Consider the following 23,642-nt stretch of genomic DNA (forward strand, 5'->3'; position numbering starts at 1 on the left):
GCTCTCTGGGTGTTTCTTTTTATCCTCTTTGAAATAAACATTCTTTTTTTTTTCTTTTTTTCTTTCTTTTATGTGAGGTCTGGCTTACATTGGGTTTGGCTTCACAGATTTCATAGGGAACCAAACTTGCTCTGAAATGGATGGCTGATGACCTTCCAGCTCAAGCCCTCCTACTTCTACTCTAGAAAACAGATTCATCCTTCTGGTCATGCTCTGGACCAGCATATAGTAAAAAATGAATACTTACCAATGATCCAAGGAGCCTAAAAAGACATAAGGGTTCTCCTCTGTGGGAAGATTATCATGTAATTGATTTTCCAAGCCAGACAGGGGTGAGGCAGAATTGTCCTGGGCAAACTGAGGTGTGCGGTCTCCCTACCCACTGAGGTCTTAGCATTTTGCCTGTTGTTGCATTGCTAATTCAGGTGTTTATAGTTTTTAGTTTCTGCTGTCCTCTCTTTGGGGGAGACTCCCAGGATGAATGCCTGAGGCTGCCCCTTCCCACGACTAAATAAAAAATGCAGGCAGAAAAAGCTTTGTATTTGGCACACCCTGGTGCAGTGGCCAAAGAGACGGAAGTTCTTCTGTCCACAGGCGAGTGGACCCAAATTTGATTCGGTAACAGATTTTCCTCCTAATTCAATGTAATCCCAATTAAAATCCGAGCCAGAATTTTGTGGAGATTGATAAGCTGATTCCTTTTAAAGGAGAAATAAGAAACCTAAAATAGTTAAGACAACTTTTAAAGAAGAACGAAGTTGCAGGACTTACACTCCCAGATGATAACAGTTTTTAGAAAGCAGTAGTCATTATGACATGGTGCCGCTGTTCCAAGAGTGGATGATATGCCAGGGAACAGATTAAAGAGTGCAGAAATAGAACCATACATACATTGATATTGGATATAACCTAAGTTTGCACTGTGGACTAGTTAAGAAAAAGTACTCTTTTGAATAACTGATGCTGAACCAATTGGATATTTATATGGAAAAATAAAATCTTGATCGCTAACTTTCAGCATACCCGAAAATCAAGTTAAGGTGGATTGTAGTTCTAAATGTGAACAACAAAAAATAACTCTTTTTGAAGATAATGTAAGAGAATAACTTTGTGCTGTCTGCTTAAAAAAAGTTTTCTTTAACAGAAAACAAAAGCACTAACCATAAAGGAACATATTGATAAATGGACTATTTTAAAATTAGGAAGCTGTATTTCCTGTTAGGAAGGTCAACAAGACGGGGGTTCCCCTTCCTAGCTTCTCCCTATCCAATACACAATGCAAAGCCTGAAACTAACCCTAGCCACTGAGGTCTCTTTGCCATTCCCCAATCCCTCTGGACTTTTCCTTATCTGAGGCCTTTGCTCTAAGTATCCCCCTCCTTGGATGCTCTTAACCCCATCTCTCTCTGGTAAATCAGCAAAGGCCTATCTTGGGCCAACTATCCTCTGGCCTCTGCCCAGTGATACTCATTAGTGCATGATGAGGAGGTCCTGATGGGGGTGCTGAGTCTCTTTTACCACCGTTATGGCACCCTCCACAGTGCCAGCATTGCACCAAGCACACAGTGGCACTCAGTAGACAATGCTGAACTGAAATACATTTCTCTCCCAAGAGATATATATAGAGAAGCTCCAACTCAATGGGGTTAAAAACTAGGCTCTGATCTACTTACTCGCTGAAGATTGAGACAGAAATTTCTCTTAGGCCAATTAATTACATTTGAACCTGTTACCTAAGAACAATTCAACACATGTGTACAGCACCCTGATCCTGTATCTCTCTAGTTACCTACATCTTGGTCTTTGTAAGCCCTTCCATGGAAATCAATCAATCAATCAAATCAAATCAGGAAGCTGTATCATCAAAAGGCAAAACAGGAGTGAAAAATAAAATAACAGATTATGAGAAGATATTTCAATTCACATGTCTGTCAAAAGATTCCTATTCAGAATGTAGAAAATACTTCTACAAATTCATAATACAAAGACAGGCAATCTGAAAATAGACAAGATCCAAATCTAAACAATCTAAACATGGGCAAAGGATATGAAGTGGACCTTCATAAAAGAAGATATCTAATAAACATTTAAATAGATGTTCAACCTCATCTGTCAGGAGTAAAATGCAAATTTAAACCATAAGTATGTGGAATTATACACATAATCATTATGGCTAACTTAAAAAGAATGACAGTACCCAGTGCTGAAATACCAAATATGGAATAACTCAAACTCTCATACATTGCTGGTAGGAGTGAGTGTAAACTGGTGACATAACTCTGGAAAATATTTAGCCATATCTGGAAAGGTGTTTGGTGGTTGAGCATATGCTTAATATATACACGTCCTATCATCCATGTGTGTATATCTATCTATCTACCTATCTATCTATCTCTATCAATCTTTCTATCCATCTATCTACCATCTATCTATCCATCTATCTTTATCTATCTATCTATCTATCTATCTATATGTACCATCTACCTGTAAAACCTCAAGTTCACACTGATACCTCCAATTGCAGTCCAACACCACAGGGTTTTTCTTGCTTCCAACATTCCATATTTTTCTATGGAAGCTTCTCCAACAGTAAGGGAGATGGCTTCCATTATCTTCAATACATTTACTTATTTGCTGAATCCTTCTTTAGGTCACCATTCTCCTAGCTACGTGGCTAACTCAGTCCTCATCCGGTTGACCCTGACTTGTGGGCTGACCTATTGAACCCAGTTCTACCAAACATGCTGGTTGAGTCCACAGTCTTGGCCCCAGCCCTGGTCCCAAAGAACATACTGGGTGAGTCCCTGATCTTGACCCCAGCCCCAGCCTTGGTAAACACACCAAACAAATGCCCAGCTAAATCCCTGGCCCTGAGCCAGCGAAATTGCCTGTTGAAATCCAGGCATTGGCTGGGAGAAGGAGAACAAATATTGACTGCATAAATCAATGAATCAATAAGGCAGAGCCTGAGATGAGAACTTCTCTCATACATAGCTCCTTTGGGAAGTGACCCCGAGATCATGACTGAGAGGCAGCCGAGTGAGACGGAAAAGGAGGAGGAATGAACAGAAGCATGCAGAATAAGGTCGGTATAGTGGGCGATGGGGATAGCTTCTCCCGAACTGACTGACATGCCTGCAGAATGGCTCCCAGAATCAGCTGCTGGAAGGAAGGGTGGCAGAAGCATTTAAGCATCTGCCTTCCACCCTGCATTGGTGGAAAGTTGTCACCCAGAGTGTTCACTGCCCCGCCCTTGTGAGCCTCAGGCAAATGTGCAGGCTGAGCCAACCCCTGACCTGAGATGACACCCAAGGAGGAGCCTGTGTGCAGAAAGCAAGAAGTGAGGAGACACAGAGCAGTTGTTGAGAGAGTGAAATGAGTCCAAGCCCGCAGCAAGCTCCCTGCCCGAGCCCAGGGTGAAATCAGAGGAGAGCCCAAGAGGATGCTTGTCAGCTTCAAGTGACCTCACCAGTTCTTTGCCCCCAGTTGACAAGGGAATGAATTGTGCTCACAGATATGAACCCATTCGTGGAAGGATGTGTTTTTCTTTTTCTAAAAAAACTTTTAAATTTATATTGGGGTAGAGCCAATTAACAATATTGTGATAATTTCAGGGGCACAGCAAAGCGACTCAGCCATACATATACATGTAACCATTCTCCCCAAACTCCCCTGCCATCCAGGCTGCCACATAACATTGAGCAGAGTTCCCTGTGCTATACAGTAGGTCCTTGTTGGTTATCCATTTTAAATGTAGCAGTGTGTACATGTCAGTCCCAAACTCCCTAACTATCCTTTCCACCACATCCTTCCCTCTGGTAACCATAAGTTCATTCTCTAAGGTCTGTGAGTCTGTTTCTGTTTTGTAAATACGTTCATTTGTATCATTTCTTTTTAGATTCCGCATACAAGGCATATCATATGATATTTCTCTTTCTCTGCCTAACTTACTTCACTCAGTATGACAATCTCTAGGTCTATCCATGTTGCTGCAAATGGCATTGTTTCATTCTTTTTAGTGGCTGAGTAATATTCCATTGTATATATGTACCACATCTTCTTTATCCATTCCTTTGTCGATGGACATTTAGGTCGCTTCCGTGCCTTGGCTTGTAAACAGTGCTGGGGTGCATGTATCCTTTCAGACAACGTTTTTCTCTGGATATACGCCCAGGAGTGGGATTGCAAGGTCATATGCTAGCTCTATTTTTATGGGGATTTTCAAAACATTAATATCCAAGTTAAGGCACATAAACATCAACAATTTAAATAAGATGACATATCACTTAACACATTTATGTTTAATGTCATTCATAAAGTTCATTGTGATTTGAAATACAACGACATAATCCCAGAGTGCCTCTGGGTAATGCTCGGGGAAAACAAATGGATTGTGTCTTGTGCTGTGGCCTGGTGCCAGTTTAGGGTGAGTCTCTTGCCTTTGGAATTTAGGATTTGTGTCTAGGTGGTTCATGAAACCCTGGGCCCAGATCTCCAGAGGGAGCTTGACCTTGAGGCTGTGGAAGAGAGTGGTTAGAACTGGATGGAGCCTACTGTGGTTGGAAAGCACTCCTTTTGCCCAGCTGACATTTAGGTGCCTTATTTAGATGCCTGGGGTTTAGGTGTACTACCTTGGACTTCAATGGAAAGCTCATCTTCAGACAGGTTATATACCTGACTTGCAGGTATTTGCCATTAGGCTGGGCTCCTGGCTGGCTCAGTGGTTTTAATTCTAGGCACTTTCTTCCTGGCCCTACCCTAGCCAACAGATGTGGCCAAGGTCCCAGGAGACATGGCTCCTAGAGCAGGAGAGAGTTTATGAGGTTGTCTGCCAGATCCTCTCACTTCCTGCCTGTGACACAGAACAACTTCCACTTTTGTATGGGGCATCTTAATGCCAGAGAGAGAAATTGACTTGCTGTAAGTGACTCAGAGAGTCAGGGTCAGTTCTGGGATCAGAGCCCAGAAACACTGCCTTGCTATGTTTCCATGTTTGTACTGGAATCATGGTATTTCTCCAACCAATGACAGCCCCCCTGGACTTGGGTCAGCAGGACAATAATCTTCTTTCCCTTAATGAGGGGTCTGGTCTTTGTGCCTTGGTACTGTGGGTCTCATGTCTGAAAAAGGAGCCAGCTATGCTCACGAAGTACAAGAGAATCTTGACCTTAAGAGGCTATTAAGGAAAGGAGATTCCATGCCTTCAAATGGATTTTGCAAATTCTTGAGATTGGGGGCTGAGGGTATAGTGATAGAGATGAATTCATTCTGTGTCTCAAGGGTGCAAGCCCTGTAGATATTGGTTTGCAAGATTATAAGAGAAGGGTCTGTGTCTTGGTCAATTATTCTCAACCTTCTACAACATTTAACCTATCACTCTTTCTGGCCCATTCTTCCTCACTTCATCTCCACTCCCACCCTGTACCATTTATGTCCCCATCATTTCCCCTGCACCATGGCAGCAGCCTGCTCTCAGGCCTCTATCTCTCACACTCCATCCTGTACTCAGATACTAGGTTATTCTTCCTGATGCTCGCCTCTGAATGTGATATTCTCCTTCTCTCCTATTTCAAAACTTTCGGTGCATCTCTATTACCTGCTGACTTCCCAATCTGAAATTCAAGAGCCCCTACAACCTGGCTCCAACCTGCATTTCTAAAACTCTGACTCCTCTTTCTTCCCAGAGCCCAGCCAGATGGGATTCCTTCCTCTGGCCCCCTCCCCTCATCTCCCTCCTGTATTAGTTCTGAAGAATCCTTTCATTTCCCATCATATTCCAATCTCTCAAGACCGGTCCTATTGAAGGCTCATCTCCAGTAAAGAACCTTAAGTGGACCTCTAAGTTATAGACATCTAGTTTCCTGTTAGACTCAGTTTCATTTCTGGGACATTACTCTGGGTTTGAGAATTAATCAGATGGAGAAAACCTGGGGCTATGGAGAAAAGTTTGCAGACTGTTGCAAGAGATCAAGAGAGAGACCAGGCAAAGGTAAGTGTGGAGAGAAAAGCAATAGGAATCTAGATTCTATTAAATAAGGGCAGATGATTTAGGGACTGGAGCCACAGGGCTGGAACAGTCTGGTCTGGTCCTTCTAGGTTCTCCGTAATCCTCAGCTGAGTCCAAAAGACTCAAGTTAGAGGATGATCCTCACACCCCCAATTGTCACTCACTGCTGCCATTTTCTCCCTTCCTGCCAAATGTTACCCCATGAAAAATAAGACAAAGTAGTTTAAAATTATATAGATTTTTTTCTTTGAAAATACCATAGTCATTTAATAACATTAATTTCCATCACAATACTACATAGCACACACCGACTTACAGGAGCACTGATTTCCTAAGAATCCAAAGGTGTTCACTCTGATGATCAGTGGAAGGACCTCAGGATACTACAGGCAGGTAGGAGGGAGAACAGTGCCATCTTACCATGAGCTTAATGGAGCTCACAAAGGAAAACTCATCACCAGATGTTGTGTTTTTACATTCATTAGGCTTTATGGCAGATAAAGTTAAAACATCAATAACTTAAATATAATTATTGTTTAAGAAACTATGTGTTTTAAATTATTAAACAAAGAACCTCTTTTTGGACATGATAATAAAATAATACAGCTGGGGAAGGGTGGGGGGAAATAAATAAGATTTTCCAGGGCTCTGACTGTCTCTCAGTCCAGGTACGATGGTTCAAGCCTTCAGGGCTTGGGGCTTTCGATCCAGGAGTTTATGGAATTCTGGACCCACTTCTGCTTGGGGTCAGCACAGACCTCCTTGTCCGCTTTGGTCTTGAAGCTGTGGGGAAAAGAGGGCACAGTTAAATGGAGTGTCTTGAGGATTTTGCCCAGGAGCTTGGCCCGTTGGCCCCTGGACATGATTAGCCCTTGCTCCCTGGGTGAGGAGCCTGGATGGGGACAGGAAGAAGGGGAAAAGGGAGGAAGAGGCCTCTCTTCCAGAAAGGAAGTTCTGTTGCTACTGCTCCAGGGGAAGCCTTCCTTTAGCTCCTGGCTAAAGGAACTTGGATGATCTGACCAAGCTTCCAGAAGAGCCTGGAGTGAGTATGGATTCCTTCTCATGGGCTTCATTTGTCTATGGGGTAAAGGGTCCTTTGGATTAGATGGCATATTTATCTGACTCATTTGGAAGTATAGAACTCAGATAGAATGTTTGGCTGACGGTGCCCGGGCATGGTCCACTCACATCACAGCTTCCTGGGGACACCGGCTGTTGGTGTTTCTTGTGTAGCTGTCCAGCTTCTTGAAGGGGATCTTCTTACTGATCACAATAAAGCAGCAAGTGATTGGGATGGAAACTGAATCTGAAAAACACTTTGCAAAGCATCAGAGAGTTATAGTGTATTGTCAGCCTGCATTTGTAAGAGAAGAAGGAGAAGGTAGAAGACAAAGCAAATACACAAGTTCTAACTAAGACCTACCATTCCCTAGTTCAGAGCTTTAGTCCAGATCCCATAGATAAAATGTTATCTGTGAGTCAGTTTCCTATGCTGAACTATGGGGCCCCTCATTGTTGACTGCAGATGGCAAAATCTTGAGTAACAAGATTAATCCTTGTAGCGTGATTCGGAGGGTCTACAGATCCAAAACCTCTGACCCTGGGAAGGTAAGTTCTAAGACCTTGCTTCCCAGCTATTTGTCCCCATGGGCTTAGAGCCAACCTAAGTCACATGCTGAGATGCCTCTGGGTCCTTATCCTCCTTACACAGCCACCCTTCTGGGAGCTACCCTGGACTGTAATCCAACATTTGAAACCTCCAGCAAGAGTTTCTTCCTCTCTACTACTCCTGAAATGTCCTTCCTACCCACAATGAGAAATGGTTCTTCCTTCTGTGCCACATCTCCAAAAAAGGTGAGGATTGTTGAGATAGCAGCTGCATTTCATGTCCCAAAGCTGGTGTTGAGAAAGATCGTGGAGCCTGGCTCCAGTGGCCTGGGCTTCTAGTTCTGGTTCTGCCTCTGACCACTTGTGACATGCCAGCTCTTCTTAATTCCCCTCTGGATTTCATTCTCTCCATCTTTTTAATGTAGGCTATGCAGCAAGCATGGGATGACTCATGCCAGGTATTAGTACCTGGGGTAGTTAAAATGTTAAGGCTTAAGAAGAGAGGAGACTTACCTGGCTGAGCCAGCACCTGGGTGCTGAAGACAGCTGCTGTGAGCAGCAGACACAGAAGTGCTGCAGAGACCTTCATACCGGAGGGTGAGCACGGGAGCTTCAGCCTGAGAGCTGGAGGTTTCTGAGTTGGTCTCAGCTTCTCTGCAACTCTGGCTCCTCTGGCTGATCTGCCTGCCTTTTATAGAGAGCAGAGCACATGGGCAGGGTCATGTCTAAGGAAGGATAAAATAGGCCCCTAAATGTGGTGAGTAGGTACCAGATCCTGGTGGTGATTTCCAAACACCGAGAAAAGGAAGTCGTGCAGTTTCCATCATTTGTTTAGATGGTGGGGCAGTGGTGGAAGGGTATGTGGTTATGCCCAGTAAAGTGTAGGAAGTGACCTTATTGGCCTATGAAGGGCTCTGATTTCTTTGAAATGGAACATGATCTGTTGGAAAGGAAGAGTAGAAGCTGAGTTCCTAACAGAGTGAAGAGAACCAAGTGCCTGACCCTCCCCATGTCCCGGGAGGTCTGGGATGGGGCCCTAAGGCTTTGCCTGGTCTCTTTATCAGATTCGTGTCCCTGCCATCCTAAATCAGTCAGGCTCCTTTTGAACCTCATACAGGTAGCTTGATAGAACCTTAGCAGAACGATAGAATCCAGGAATCTTCAAGTCTTAATGCCCTGGAATGTTCTGTTGTGTAGCCTAAGAACTGGGCAGCAAATACCGATCTTTTAGGGTAGTGATTTCCAAATATTTTATCTAGACACTAAAGTTTCTTTCCAAGTGAAATGATATGCGGAAGCCCAATATATCATGCAGATTCAGGTAGAATGGGTCTGTTTGAAAAGGGTCTTTTGCTTTTGGTGTCAAACCTTTTGCCCATTAAAAAAAATTTCTTTTTTCTTACAGTTGACTTTAAGAAGTTCTTTGTATATTTTGTATTCAAGTCCTTTACCAGATATGTGCATTGCAAATATTTTCTCCACAGGCTGTAGCTTATATTCTTAACAATGGCTTTCATAGAGCAGAAGTTTTAAATTTTAATAAAGTCCAATTTATCAATGTTTTTTCTTTCATAGATGTTGCTTTTGGTATTATAGCTAAAATCGCATCATCAAACCCAAGTTTGCATATCACCTTTTCAATGAATATTTCCAGATTGTCCACAAATCATTCAATATTCTCCAATAATCTTGAATGTTAAAGACTCCACAGGAGTCCATGTATAAAGGCACCATAATTAATTGAAGAACTTCAGTTGGGAATTATATAATTTCCATTTTTTCACAATCATAAACAATAATTATGAGAAAACTGATGTAATATTATCATAATGTCTCCATTCAATTCCATAGCTAAGGGATTAATCAATCAAAATGTGTGGATAGAGATACACCAGAAATACATCTACACGTGGAACAACTCCTACAGAACACCTACTGAACGCTGGCAGAAGACCTCAGACCTCCCAAAAGGCAAGAAACCCCCCCCCCACGTACCTGGGTAGGGCAAAAGAAATGCAATGCTGTGATTGATTAGTGATGTCTGCCATGGGTACAGCAATAGAAAGTGGTACTACCTATGTAACATAGTTGCTATTCCTGGATTAAATAATATTTAAACTTTAATTTAATTCATTAATGATTGTTTGCAAAGTATCTAGTCAGAGACAAGAGAAGCTAGCAGGCCTGGCAGAGAAGCTTCTTAGCTGTCAGCCCTAGGAAAGGCAGAATAGCATAGTGGTTAAAATTCTGAATTTGGATACTATGAACACTAGTTAATATCTGTATCAGAGAAAGCACAAGTTATATAACTTCTTTGTACTTCAAATTCCTTACCTATTCTTTATTTATGTGGAAATGGGGTTTACTGTGAATATTAAATTATCTGATACCCAAAACTTGCTTTGCAGTGTGAGTAGCATATGGCAAGTGATCAATAAGCTAGCTGTCATCAATAGTCAAATAAGAAGGGTATGGTGTCTAGGACATGCTAGGAAGGGACCCAGAGTGTGGTTCTTGGTCTCTTGTACAAGTTCTCTCTGAAATTGCTTCCAAACAAAGATATGTGGTAGGGATAGACCTCTGGGAATATCTGTGCTATAGGTGAGGAAAGAAAAAGAGTCTCCCAGAAGCAGAGAAGTGCAGTCCTGGGATCCTGCCATGAACCAGAAGAGTGGGCCCCAGAGGAGATGGGGGTCAGACTCCAAGCCTGACACACCAAGGGGCACCAAGGTCTTAATTCTACAGGGAGCTCAGAGATCTCAAGTGGTAAGTCACTTTGATTATGAAATTTCCCTCTCTTGTTTTGTTTTTAAACTGAATTCGAGAAATCCCATCATAAAAGTTAAAACGAAACTTTAGGTCATGCAAGTTCAGCAGCTGTTTTTTTCCAGCAGCTTGGCTGTGCTGTTTAAGGAAGTGTTCATTCTGCCCTCTCTCTTTCTTTTCTCCTCCGTGTCTTCCCAATGAGCATCTTCGTAACGCAGTTTTGACAAGTCACCTATGGCTCAGTGGCTGTGAAGGGGCACCTGAGGTCAGAAACAACCTCTGTGAATAGAGGGTCAGAAATGGGTACCCTGCGGTGGAAATAGATCTGGATTCTTACACGGTTCTTTTTTTCTTTCTTTTTTTTTTTTTTTTGCGGTACGCGGGCCTCTCACTGTTGTGGCCTCTCCCGTTCCGGAGCACAGGCTCCGGACACGCAGGCTCAGCGACCATGGCTCACGGGCCCAGCTGCTCCGCGGCATGTGGGATCTTCCCGGACCGGGGCACGAACCCGTGTCCCCTGAATCGTCAGGCGGACTATCAACATCATTTGGTGGCTTGCGGATGAAACATTCATCTGTTCCCCGACCCCAGCCACTTCGTGGAGAATCTCTGAGAGGTATAGGAGGTGGCTCCGGTATCTGGTCTCTCTCAGGTTTGGGTCTCTTCAGACCCAGATACAGAGGGAGTTTGTGGATAAAGATCTGCAGAGTAGAAGAAGAGGCGTATTGGAGGGGGCTCTTATGCTCTCAGACCAGAAGGGAAGCCGCCAACCACCCCCACGGCACGTGCCCATTCCTGCGCATGCGCCCATGCGTCCCACAGATGAAATGCAACTACACAGCCCAAGAGTTCTTAAGTGGGTTAGGAGACATCCTGACTGGAAAGAAAAGTTCTGAGGGCTTCAACCCTGATAGTACCTCACCCTTAGAATGCTTCCTTGGGACCCACGATGGGCAGTATTGATGAAGAGAGTCTGGGATCTACGCAACGTCAATGATGGGAGGATAAAATTAATTGGGCAACATTTCAACACTCAAAGACCTTGGCACTTTGACACTCTACCAGGAGTTGTAGTTCTCCCTCAGGTCTGTGAAAGGGAAGGTTGAAGTTGGTGGGAGGGAGGAGCGATACCTGGACAAAAAGCCAAATACTAGGATTGAGAGTTAACACAGGTTGGAGAGGAGATCTTCTTACCTGACGGACCCAAAGGGGCATTTGGTGGGTGTGGGGTGAGCGAGGGTGTAGGTTGAGGTCTACGATGCTAAGGATGACTGAGAAGGTGACGAGGACCATGGTAAACATGAGGTATTTGATAATGACGGGGACAGACAGGGAGGTCTCAGGCACTTTGTCTGCCAGCAGCAGCAGGAACACAGTAAGGGTCAGCAGGGCAAAGATCGAGAGCCCCATCTTCTCTCCTTGGGGGACAGAGGGGAAGGCGAAAGGATTAGGCTTTGCCAGAAAGCAATCTCCCTGGCATAATCAGTGACCGTGTTTCCAGCCCACTCAAGGACAGGCTTTTGGAAGGGCCAACTGCATGCAAATAACTCCTACATTTATACCTCCAACCTGGACTGATTCCCCTACATTCCACACTTGTATCCACCTGCCTACTTAACCTCTCCATTTGGGTGTCCACTAGACATCTCGAACTTCACATGTCCAAAACTTAATTCCCTCACCACCGACTCCCGCCATAGTCTTCCTCAGTTCACAAATGACAACTCGATCTTTCCTGTGGCTCAGGCCAAATCCCTTTGAGTCATTCTCAGCTCTCCTCTCTCTCATCCCATATCCAATCCATACCAAACCCTGTTGGCTCTACCTTCAAAATATATCCTGAAACTGATGACTTATCACATCTACCACTACCATCCTGGCACAAGCCACCATTACCTCAGATGTGAGTTATTATAAAGGCCTCCTCTTTGCTTCATCCTTTGCCCCCTGCTGACTGTTCTCAACAGAGCAGCCAGATTGACCCCGTTAAAATGTAAATCAGATCATAACACTCCAGTGGCTTCCCATCGCCTTTAGCATAAAAGTCCATACTGAAGTCTACAAGGCCTTCCCATTAGTTCTCTGACTACATCTCATACTGTTTTCTCTCTTGCTTACTTCATTCAGTTATTACTTCATTGGCTATTTCTTGAATATGCAAGGCACATGCCCACCTCAGATCTTTTTGCACTCACTGTTAACTCCTCCTGCTAATTTCTTCCCCCAGATATCTACCAGGGTCATTCTCTCACTTCCTTCAAGTCTTTGTTCAACTATTGATCAAACATTCCCTTTTTAGTGAGGCATTCACTGACCATCCTATTTTTAAATTGCAACCCCTGTGATAAACCATAGCGGAAAAGAATATGAAAAAATATATATATCTATAAATGAGTCACTTTGCTGTACAGCAGAAATGAAACACAACATTGTAAATCAACTATATTTCAATAAAATTGTTTAAATAAATAAATAAATTGCAACCCCTACCCCCATTCTCATCCTCCCCAAACCCTTTTCCCATTTTTCCTTCTTAGTAATTGACCTCTCCTAATATACTATCTGGGAATTCCCTGGTGGCACAGTGGTTAGGAATCCGCCTGCCAATGCAGGGGACGCGGGTTCGAGCCCTGGTCAGGGAAGATCCCACATACCACGGAGCAACTAAGCCCGTGCGCCACAACTACTGAGCCTGTGCTCTAGAGCCCGCCAGCCACAACTACTGAGCCCACGTGCCACAACTACTGAAGCCCACGCACCTAGATTCTGTGTTCCACAACAAGAGGAGCCACCGCAGTGAGAAGCTCGTGCACTGCAACAAAAGTAGCCCCTGTTCACCACAACTAGAGAAAGCTCCCGCGCAGCAACGAAGACCCAACGCAGCCTTAATTAATTAATTAATTTTAAAAATAATAATATACTATCCAATGGGTTTATTTATTATGTTTGCTGACTGTCTCCCCACTAGAATATAAACTCCATGAGAGCAGGGATTTTTGTCTGTTTTATTCACTGATGTATTCCCAGTGCCTTGCACATTACAGATGTTCAACAAATATTGTTAAATGAGGGAGTGGACCAACCCCTGTAGCAGGAACTATATAGCAAATCGAAGGATCTAAAAATGAAACCAAGTATATAAGACTATGCCAGGTGACTGGTTATTACTGTGGCATACAACAGGCGCTGCAAACTTCATGGAAGCTATTGAAATAAGTAACTATTATGGTCTGCTCTACTTTAGTCCTGTAATATTGGGTTCCAAGGTTTGCCTTGCTCCAGGAAGAAGGAGAAGTTACATGTGGAAGTGTGTTCTAGAGATGCATCACTCTCCTTCCCCAGACTGAGAGAGGGCTTGATTACAGAGAGAAGGAAAGCCTGTGTTTTTTGTTCGTTTTGTTTTGTTTTGTGTTTCAGGCCACAGCAGTGAAAGCCCAGAATCCTAACCACTAGGCTACCACGGAACTCCCAGGAAAGCATGTTCTGAATATAAGAGTTTAGGATATCAGTCTCTGAATCAGACTAGTACTAAGCAGGGTTGGAATAGCAACACTGCCTCTCTCTGTGTAATGTCAGGTGAATGACTTAAACTCACTTAGCCTCTGTGAAACGGGCAGACAATTCAGTACTTACCTCACAGAGTTGTGACGATTAGAACTGAGTTAACATATGTAACACATTATTTGTATTATCTTATAGCAAGTGCTCCAAATCAGAAGACTATACCTACACTTACACAAAGCTTACAGAGTACCAGGCATAGTTCTATTAACTCAGTTAATCCTCAATATAGTCCTATGTGGGAGGGACAACGACTGTCCTATTTCCAGATCAGGACACTAAGAGATTAAGGAATTTGCCCAAGGTTACTCTGTTAGCATATTGTGCTGTCTCCCAGAGAAATGTTGGCTATTATTTCCAAGGGACATAGGAGGTTAAGGGACTAGTAGGCGGCATTTGACAAGTGGGGGAGAGAGGATGCCAGGAATGGGGAAAGGGAAAGGAAGCGTTAGCTGAGCCTGGGAGTTTGTTGGTCAGAGGAGTGGCAGTTCCAAGGATGAGATCCTAGGATTCTGAAGGGAAGAGTTCAGAAGTTACTGGGTACAGAGAAGTGAGCAGCAGAGGGGAGGTAGAGCTTGAGGTTGGAGGGGAAATCTGGATGCAGAGGCAAAGGCTCTTCCTGAAAGGAAAACCTGGGTGAGATTGCTGAGGCACAGTTCATGAAGGCTTGAGTTGGCAGGAAAACCTTCCCTGTTTTATGGGTGAAGAGCAAGAACCTGAGCTATTGGTAAGAAGGAGTGCTGGGCCCCTTCCCCTCTTACCTGCATCTGGTGGCAGGTAGAAGACGAAGATGGCCAGAAGAGTGATGAGGATGCATGGGGCAATGACGTTGACCAGGTAAAAGAGAGGCTTCCGGCGAATGATGAGGTAGAAGGTGACTTCTTCACGCCGCCTTTCCCCCCCTCCCCTAGGATCCACTGGAGGCTGCATTAGCCGAGAAGGCTTGTGAATAATCTCCCATTGACCATTCTCTTGGGTGGCGGAGGGGGGGGAGAAGAGAAGGTGACACAGATGTGGAACCTGTCTTTGTTTGTGCCAGATACGGCTTTCTTTTCTTTTTTGTTTTTGTTTTTGTGTGTGTGTGTGCCTCACTGCGCCACCGCGCTGCTTGTGGGATCTTAGTTCCCCAACGAAGGATTGAATCCGGGCCCTCAGCAGTGAAAGTGTGGAGTTCTAACCACTGGACCGCCAGGGAATTCCCAGATATGGCTTTCTCTGCCACATCCTAGAGCAGGGGGGACTGATGTAATATGGGGCCAGCTATGGTCCCTGGGCTGGACAGCCCATCTCTAATAAATTTGAGCAAGTCTCAATTTCCATAACCACAAAATATAGACAGTTACACCTATCTTGCTGAACCCACAGGGACTCACTGAGGGAATATATTTATCAGCCTGTCAGAAACTGGAAATCGTAAAGCCCATGGACATGGGAGCCAAGCCCACTCACCAATAAAGGTGCCTTCATGAATGTGCACTTCCTGCCGCTCCTGCCCATCGGGACCCAAGCCGGTCTGCAGACTGACTTCTGAGCTGTCATAGCTATAGGAACTGAACACCATGGTGCAGTTCTGCCAGTCAAAGGGGAAGTAGGTGACCTGGATGGAGTGGAGAGTTACTAGAGCTGCCAGAGAGCTGGTCAGGGCTGGGGGAGCTGGGGAGGTCACAGGGCAGACAGGGGTCAGAGGATATGGGGCACTAGGGAGATAGGGACCACCAGGGGGAGATCACAGAGAAGTGGAGTCACAGAGGAATAAGAAGGTTATGCGGGGAGGTCATGGACAATGGAGGGGGGCAGTCACTGAGGAAGACTGGAAGTCAATGAAAGTGGACAGAGAAGATGAAACTCAACGGAAAATCAGAAGGGTAAGAGAGACGTGAGGGTCATGGGGATAATGGAGGAGGGATATCTGAGTGAGGGTTTCTAGGAGCGCCTTGAGCTTCCCAGGTGGGGCCCGGACACCTGGATGCTGCAGCTGCTGCGATAGATGCCCGGGGGCTGCCAGCGCACGGAGCCGTCGGAGGACACCATGACTCTGATGTCCAGAGCAACATCAAAATTTCCGTCGTTGCTGCCGGGAAAGAATCTTCTCATCTGGGATCAGGCCCCTCCCTCCGGAGGCCGCGCCCCTCCAGAGGCCCTGCCCCACCTCCCAGACTCTGGGAACATCCTTACTTGTTTAGGAGCACCACGTCTGATAGCCACACGGATTCGGCAGTGATGCAGAGTGAATCGATGCCCTCTTGCTCCTCAGGGTCCCAGCTCAGCCTGTAGTCAGTCCACTCCTAGGGAAGCAGAGGCTGAGGGGCCGTCTGGGGCTGGAGGCTGGAAGGAGTCTTGGGATGTGCTGAGGAAGCCCGGGCAGGGAATGCAAAGGAGGAGAGCCGCGCAGGCATGGTCTGTGGTTCTGGAGGCCGGGGCTCTGTTTAAGACTCCACCTGCACTCTTTGGGACCCTATCAACTAATTTCCCCTTCTCTCTCACCGGGCCCCAATTTCTTCTTTCTGTAAAAACGAGGGGGTTGCACGCTAGCCTCTAAAACAGTGGCTTTCAAACTGCAGTTAACGACCCATTTCATAGGTCCGGAATCAAATGAGTGGCCCCAAACCAGTGTTAAAAAAAATTTAGAATGAAAAATGCATGGAATGCATCTCCCATAGCAAAGATAGGTATTGTTTCCTGAAGCTTCTGTTTCAGTTATAAATGTGTTTTCTGAGGTCGTGATGCAAAAAAAAAAAAAAAAAAAAAAAATCTTACTGGTCGGAACTTTCGAGGAAATTGTAAAGGCAGCGGGATGCCCGCCCTTTCCCACCCTGCGGGGGTCTCCGTACCAGGTCTAAGTAGACCTTTGTGCTCATCTCCTCATCCTTCTCGTCCTAGAAGGGAAAAGTTTAAAGGGTAGATATGATGTCAGTGTAGAGAAATGAGGGGCTCGGTGGGTAAACTCTCCCTGGAAACTCCCCTCTTTTTCTGAGTCGCATCCTCTTGGGTTCAAGCCCCACCTCCTATAAACTGCGTTGGCTTAAGCTCAGCCTCTATCTCGTAAACTTCCTGCTGGCCGTACAGCCAGCCAGTTCATTTACCAGTCCCGGCCCCGGCCGGAGTGAATCTCTGCCCGCTGTTGTTTATTGACCCTGTCCGGCACCAAGGTCCGCCCCAGCCTGTGACACCGCCTCAAGGTCCGCCCTCCGGCCTGTCCATCGAGGTCCGCTCTCCGGCCTGTCCATCGGCCCCAGCTCCACTTTGAGATCCGCCAACAGGCCAGTTCATCATCCTACCCGGCTCAATCCTGGCCCGTCCAGCAGCCACGCCCACAGCTTGTCCATTGGTCCGATTTCGACCCAACCTCTACTAACGGCCCGTCAGTCACCCAGCCTGGCCTCGCCCCGGGCCCCCCAGTGGTCCCTGGGTTCCGCCCTGCCTAAAGCCACGCCCCCCAGCCGGCTAGTGGGCCAGGCCTCAACTCCCCGCGTGTGCCCTCACCAGGCTGATTAATTGCGCTAGGCTGAGACCAATGCTAACCCCGACGCGGTCTCCGACCTCCCGCGCCGGCCTCACCGAGCTATCATAGCCCGAGAAAAGTTTCTTGCGGAGTCGGCCCTCCGCCTCTGAGACGCGGGCGCCTGGAGGAGGAGAGAACTGAGTGAAGCCCTGGTGCCCGACCACGACCTCTGGCCCTGTCACTGCCCCTTTGACGCCCAGACTTACCCGAGGCGAACGGCGCCCCCAACGCCCACAGCAGCAGCAGCAGCAGGCAGCAGCAGCAGCAGCGCCCCTGGGGTCATAGCCCGCCCGCGTCGCTCAGTGAGTCCGCTTGGGTGAGCCGCCAGGACTGCCAGCGCAGGAGAAGTGACGAGGCGCCCAGGAATGTGCACCTGTTACTAGGGGACAGCCGCCAGCCTACCCGCCCCGCCCCTGGGGCTTGATCCCTCCCCGAGCGACTGCCAAAGCCTGCTACCCACAGATGGCAGACAACACTTCAACTGTATAAATCGTCTTTAATTGAGAAAGCACGGAGGGGAGACTGGTCCCCTGGGAGCAGAGCCTTTCTGGATACCTAACACCCAGCTGAGGTAAAGCAAGTTCTATTCAGTTAGAAGCTGGAGGGGTGTATGAGGTCTAGAGACCAAGAGGCCCTCACCCTCCTTGGCCTGACCTGTAGGGGAGAAGGGTGGGACTTATTGCTGAATTGGTGTCTCCTCATTTGAGGGGGGTCAAAGCTATGTCCCATTTGTCTTTTCTATTCTAGACCCATTACCCCAAAGACCTCAGCTTTAAAGGGGACCTGGAAGGAATTCCTGCTGAGGTAGTTAAGTGTTCATGTCCCCCCAACCCAGGCACAGGTCCAGTCATGCCATGGTTCTGGCCACTTTCCCATCCTAGCTGCCCGTCTATGAGCCAGGGATTCCTTCCAAAACTCCTCTGCCCTTCCTCAGCCTCTGTTCCCTGGCAGGGCCCCAGCTGAGTTGCAGGAGCTAGAAACTGCATGTAAAAAATAAGGTGAGCATTCCATAGGAAGAATGAGAGTTTTGGAAAATTGTCTAGGGAAAACAAGAAGTTCTGGAGGATCCATCCAGAACTTAGTTCTTTGTGAATCATAGCTGGGACCTTTCCAGAGCTCCTGCTGTAGTGGGATAACTGAGGACATGGAAAGGAGACGTGACCCACGAGCCCCCCCCCCCCCCCCCCAGCCCAGCAAACTGGGGGCTGGCGAATAAGCCAGAATTGCAAACAGTCCTGATTTCTTTGAGCCCTCCCCGGCAAACCGGAGGCATGCGAATAAGCCAGAGTTGTGAACAGTTCTGAATGCTTCGAGCGCCCCCCCCCCGACAAACTGGGGGCCTGCAAAAGAAGCATTGAGTGCTTTGGGCACTGATCCATGAGATGTCCTCAGTATAATCAGAGTGGTGGGAACGCAAGAAAATGTCCTTCTGCTACTTCAGTATAATCAAAATAATGGTGGGAACTTTCTGCTGTTCTTGCGCTCAAGGATGAAGCACGGCAGGTGCTCACGAAAGCCAATTATTGCTTGTATAATTAATAAAAACATAGCTTGCTGTTTTGGCACTTCTAAAATGTTAAAAAAACAAGTCTCAAAATGTAAACCTAGATAATACTTTAATAAAAGTTACCACAACAAGACAGACAGCGCTGTTTTGCCTGAGTGAGCGGCAGCCCTCTACCGCTGTGCTTTGGCACAATTCATCTCGTGTGATGAGCTTACTTTCGGCCCTGTCCTAAGAAACTACAACACCTGCTTAACAGGTATCACGAGACAAGGTTGGAGCGTGGGTCTAGAACTCTTACTCTAGACCAATAACATGCCTATATAGGCTCTAGTTCCATCCTAGAGGGAAGGGCTGAGAGTCGGGGTCTATGTCCTAGAGCTGAGATTCAGAAGGAAGTATGGCTCCGTATGTGTCTAGAACACCACGCTCTAGAACTGGGTGTCTCTGGGGTAAGAAAGTTAAACCTGTGGTGATCTGAGACTGGCCCAATTCAGGCCAAGACCAACAGCTGGACAGGGCCCAAATCCAGCCTCTCTCTAGTTGGAAAACAGGGGTCCATCTGGGTGAAGGACAGAAGGCTGATGGATCCAGAACAGAGCCTGGCAGCATGCCTGTGTTCCAGCACAGACCCTGGGTGCAGAAATGGCCCTGGCTGGGGTGCCTGGTGTTCCAGAACCTGTCTGCAACAAGGCAAAAGGTGGAGTAGCGAAAGAAGGAAACTAATCCTGAGCTGCAGTGGACCTATAAGTCTACGGCTTGGTGGCCATGAAAAGGGCAAAGGGCTCCAGGAACTGGCTGAGCCCGGGGTGGGGAAGATTTATGCCCTGGTTTTGTCAGTTTTGGAACCCGCCGCGCCATCTCGGGAAAAGGCTTTGGAGGGTGTGAGTGTGGAAGGAAAGAAGTGATCAGCCAGGTCCATTTTCAGACATCCCCCTCTCTGACCCCTTTCCCGGGCCCAAGGATCTAAGGGTCTCAGCAGCCCCGGAAGTCATGGCCGGCCCCTAGGCTCCCTCACGGTAGGGCACCTGGTGGGACGTGGCTGCTCAGGGCATAAGTGTGGCAGCAGGGGTGAGAGCAGGGCCAGAAGCAGGGCTGGGAGACAGGCTGCGGTGGTGGCGAGTGCAGGGAGCCTCCAGTCCGGGGACTACATGGCAGGGGCCAGGGGGACTGGAAGGGGAGGTCTCAGGGACACTGTGGAGAGAAGGCCCCTCAACCTGTCCTGTCTTGTCGATCCGGGGACGGCTGGCGCTGGCTCCGGTTCCAGGCTCCTCCCTCCCTGTACCCCACAAGCGGAGCTTCCCCCCACGCCCGGCTAGGCGTCCCGGACCCCAGGAAGGAGTGAGGGTGTCTCCGCAGAGCGCCCTGGTCTGGCGAAGTGAGCACTGGGCCTGGCGGCTGGACCAAGCGGAGCAGCGGCAGCGGTTGGGAAGCTGAGGCGGCGGCGGCGGCGACAGCGGCTTCCCCCTCCTCCGAGAGCCGGTCCGGGGTCGGGGCAGGGGGCGGAGACGCCGGGAAAGAGCGGGAGGTGAAGCTGGGCGAGCGGAACCCCGGGGTTCCTTGGAGGCAGGGAGCGGCGACGGTCTTAGAGACAGGCGGAGCCGAGGCAAGGCCGCATGTCTCGCATGTCTCAGGGTTCAGAGGAGGAGGGACAAGGAGGCGACTCCACTGAATGGAACTCTGGATGGGGGGAGAGGTTGGGCTTAGATAGATGGAATGGCGGATGCCCCGAGAATGGAGAAAGGGACCCTACTGCCCGGGATGGAGGGCAGAACTGGATGAGGAAGGTGGCGGGAATAACTGAAGAGGTAGCGGTGGTGGTGAGGTCTAGCCTGGGGTGAAATCCGGCCTCCTTAATGTCTCTGCTTTTGTGTGAGACAAATTGGTCAGTCCCTGGTCTCCATACCTTTCTCCTTTACACGTTTTTTCAGCAAATATATTACCCCCATCCCGACTGACTCCTAAGAGAAAAGAGCATAAGAACTGGAGGGAGATGGATGCCAGAGGCTGCACCGGAGTGGGAGGGGTGCTGGCCACAGATTTGGAAAGTGGAGAGGCCAGAATGGAACGACCTGTGCCAGGGATGGGGCGGGAGGAGGGTGGGAGGAAGCGGAGGAACCGGCGAGGAGGGCTTCTAGAACGGGCTCTTCGGGCCCAAAGCGCTCAGCCTGTCTCCCAGGTGAGGGGAGAGCAGTGCCCTCCACATCCCGCTGGCCAACAGAAGCACATTCCAGGTTAGTAGGAACAGCGTCTTTAATGGGCCCCGCCTCCCACGCCGGCTAAGACGCCCCCCTTGCGTGCAGCCTTGGCCTCTTCCACAGCGGCGCGCAGGGCGCGGGCAGGGCCAACGCCCCGAGCAGCGAAGCGGCACCGTCCCCCGCACGGAGCTTTTGGCCACTCAGAAAATAGTGGGGCAGCGTCCCGGCCTCGAGCACCCGGCCCAGCTCATCCAGCAGCCCGAGGCAGCTGGCGCCCGTATTCTCGGCTCGCGCCAGATAGGGCGCGGGCAGCCGCTCACACGCCCAGTAGAGCAACGTCCGCAGGAGGTAGGGCGCCGCGACCCTAGTCCTGGCCACCAGAGGGCGCAGCAGCAGGGGAACGGGTATGCGCGTCTTGAGCGCCAGCTCTTGGCGTGCGAAGTAGAGCTGCCAGCAGGAGGCGTCCGGCCGCTCTGTGCCGCCGCCGCCGCCGGGCACCAGGGAGAAGGAAGACGACTCCGAGGCCAGCGGGCCGGCCCACGAGTGGCTCCGAGCCCCCTGGGACCAGCCGGCCACGGACACCACGGGGATCAAGTCGAAAAGCAGGAGGCGGCGCGGGGGCCCGGGCGTAGCCAGGAGGATGGTGGTGATCCCCGCGTGGCGGGCTGCGTGGACCAAGCGCGGGGCACCCGGAACCGGAAACGGGGACTCAGTGACCGCAGCCAGCGAAGCAGAGAACCGGGCAGCCACCTGGGCGGGGCACAATGTGGGCCATGCCTCCGGAGCCTCCAACGGCTGTGGCACTGGGCTAACGTCGGTTGCTTTGGTGACGTCACCATTCTTTTTTTTCAGTGGTGAGGGAAAGTCAACATCGGTTACGTCTTGTTGAGGCAACTCTGGCACTGAAACATTACTAGGTGAGTTTTCCAAAGACTCGTGTGCCTCAGGCTCAGTGACGTGTAGCTGGTCCACAGAGATTTGCGGATCCTTGGGAGTTTCTTTGCTTTGGGCTGGGTGGATCGAATCACGTCCTCCTGGGACTGGGGGTCCTAGGCAATCCTGTCATGCCTCCCGGACCGAGGTTCCGCGTACCTGCTCTGGGAGGAAGAGCCATGTGTAACAGGATCCCACATCCGGTTGCAGCTCCTACCCGGTGCCATCTAGCGAAAGCACGGGCACCAGGAGTGTGAAGCCGGAGTCGTAGTGAGGTCCCCGAGCGTAGGGCCCTAGAGGCGCAGGCCCCAGATCCAGGGAGCCCTCGCGAATCCCGCAACGAAGTTGCAGGAGCTCTGCCTGAGGAGGAAAGCGAGGGTCCCGGCGGTGAACGAGACCTAAGGAAAGAGAAGGGACCGTAAAGTCGTGATCCAGAGCCGGGGCGGGGTGAGGCGGAGCTGAGAGCTGCAAGTTCCCGAAGGCTGGGAGGGTTACTTACCAAGCAAAGAGAAAACAAAGTCCTTGGCCTGGAGGAGATCTGGTCCTGGCTTGGGACCTTCACTCCAGCTCGCCTGCACACCCAGCTCCTGGATCAGCTGGGTTAGTTCTTGCAGCTGCGCCGCAGAGCATAAGTCGATGTCCGTGAGCGGCCGGGCTGGGGCTGGGGGCGGTGGGCCCCACCAGGGAGCACTCCCCCAGACCGCGGAAGCCATATGGCTCTGTCGTTTGGGGGCTAGGAAATACACAGACGGGAGGAAGCCCAGACGGGCCGTACCTTTTGCTGCGGAAAACTGGCCCCCGTTCTTTGCTCTTCCAGAGGCCAAGAGGGTTCCCAAGACACAGTCCGCCAATGGGTCTGCAGACGAAGGGCCCTAAATTTAGTCTTGAAAGAGAACAAATAAATACCTCCTCCATCCTTGCCCTTTTCTCATATGCTGGTCCCCGCCCCCATGGAACGGTTCACCTGACTCAGCAGGTAGAAAGTAGCTGTTTGGCCCCTCCTAAGGAATGCAATAGCCTCCTTCGCTGCCCCTTGTCTACGTCCCCTTACCTCTTTTTCAGAAGAGGCTAGTGGTTTGCGGCTTCCCTCTTAGGGTTAGCTGCAAAGGCTGGGAAGAGAATGGATAGGAAGATTCAACAGGTAACTTCTTCCTGCTGCCTGTAAGGCCACGCCCTTAAATTATAACCACGCCCCTTTCTGGAGACTGTCGGGGTGGTTCCGGACCAGCCCGGCCTCCAGTCAGAGTTCAGTCACTCCTTTTGCTCTGCAGAGATCTCGCGGCTGTCCTGGGAGTTGTAGTTTGTCTTCAAAGCTACCAGGGCGTTGGGGCCACGCCCCCACATCCTTTCCTGTTCCGTTGAAGTAGTGCCTGATGGAAGTTGTAGTTTCTATGGAGGTAAGCTATTCTGTGTCTTTATGATAAACTATTCTGTGTCTTTACAAGGCCAGGTGAACCGCACAAACACTCCTTGGGGTCAGAACAGAGGCCTAATAGGATGGATCTGAATAGCAAACAATAATGAGGGACATACACTAGGGCATGCGGAGAAGTAGGGGACTCT

General features: G+C 48.8%; 1 protein-coding gene and 1 pseudogene across 2 annotated transcripts; both read right to left on the reverse strand.

Annotated features, from left to right (window-relative positions):
• Positions 1-6,318: 6,318 nt before the first annotated feature.
• Positions 6,319-17,727, reverse strand: LOC309837847 (acetylcholine receptor subunit beta-like; the record flags this gene model as incomplete). Its single annotated transcript, XM_082678739.1, is given in 13 exon segments — positions 6,319-6,790; positions 7,196-7,270; positions 8,129-8,303; positions 10,719-11,082; positions 11,576-11,799; positions 14,704-14,913; positions 15,392-15,539; positions 15,905-16,013; positions 16,118-16,227; positions 16,774-16,818; positions 17,426-17,565; positions 17,651-17,696; positions 17,698-17,727. Coding segments are annotated over 13 exon segments (1,773 nt in total). The 3' UTR covers positions 6,319-6,693.
• Positions 17,728-21,072: 3,345 nt separating this feature from the next.
• Positions 21,073-23,235, reverse strand: LOC309838692 (transmembrane protein 102-like; annotated as a pseudogene). The gene is made up of 3 exons (XR_014298551.1): positions 23,131-23,235; positions 22,579-22,935; positions 21,073-22,477 (listed from the first exon to the last, which is right to left on the reverse strand). The product of XR_014298551.1 is annotated as a transmembrane protein 102-like (transcript).
• Positions 23,236-23,642: the final 407 nt, after the last annotated feature.

The sequence above is a fragment of the Grampus griseus genome (genome assembly GCF_964374135.1).
Source record: "Grampus griseus genome assembly, chromosome: 20".
Taxonomy (NCBI): Eukaryota; Metazoa; Chordata; class Mammalia; order Artiodactyla; family Delphinidae; genus Grampus; species Grampus griseus.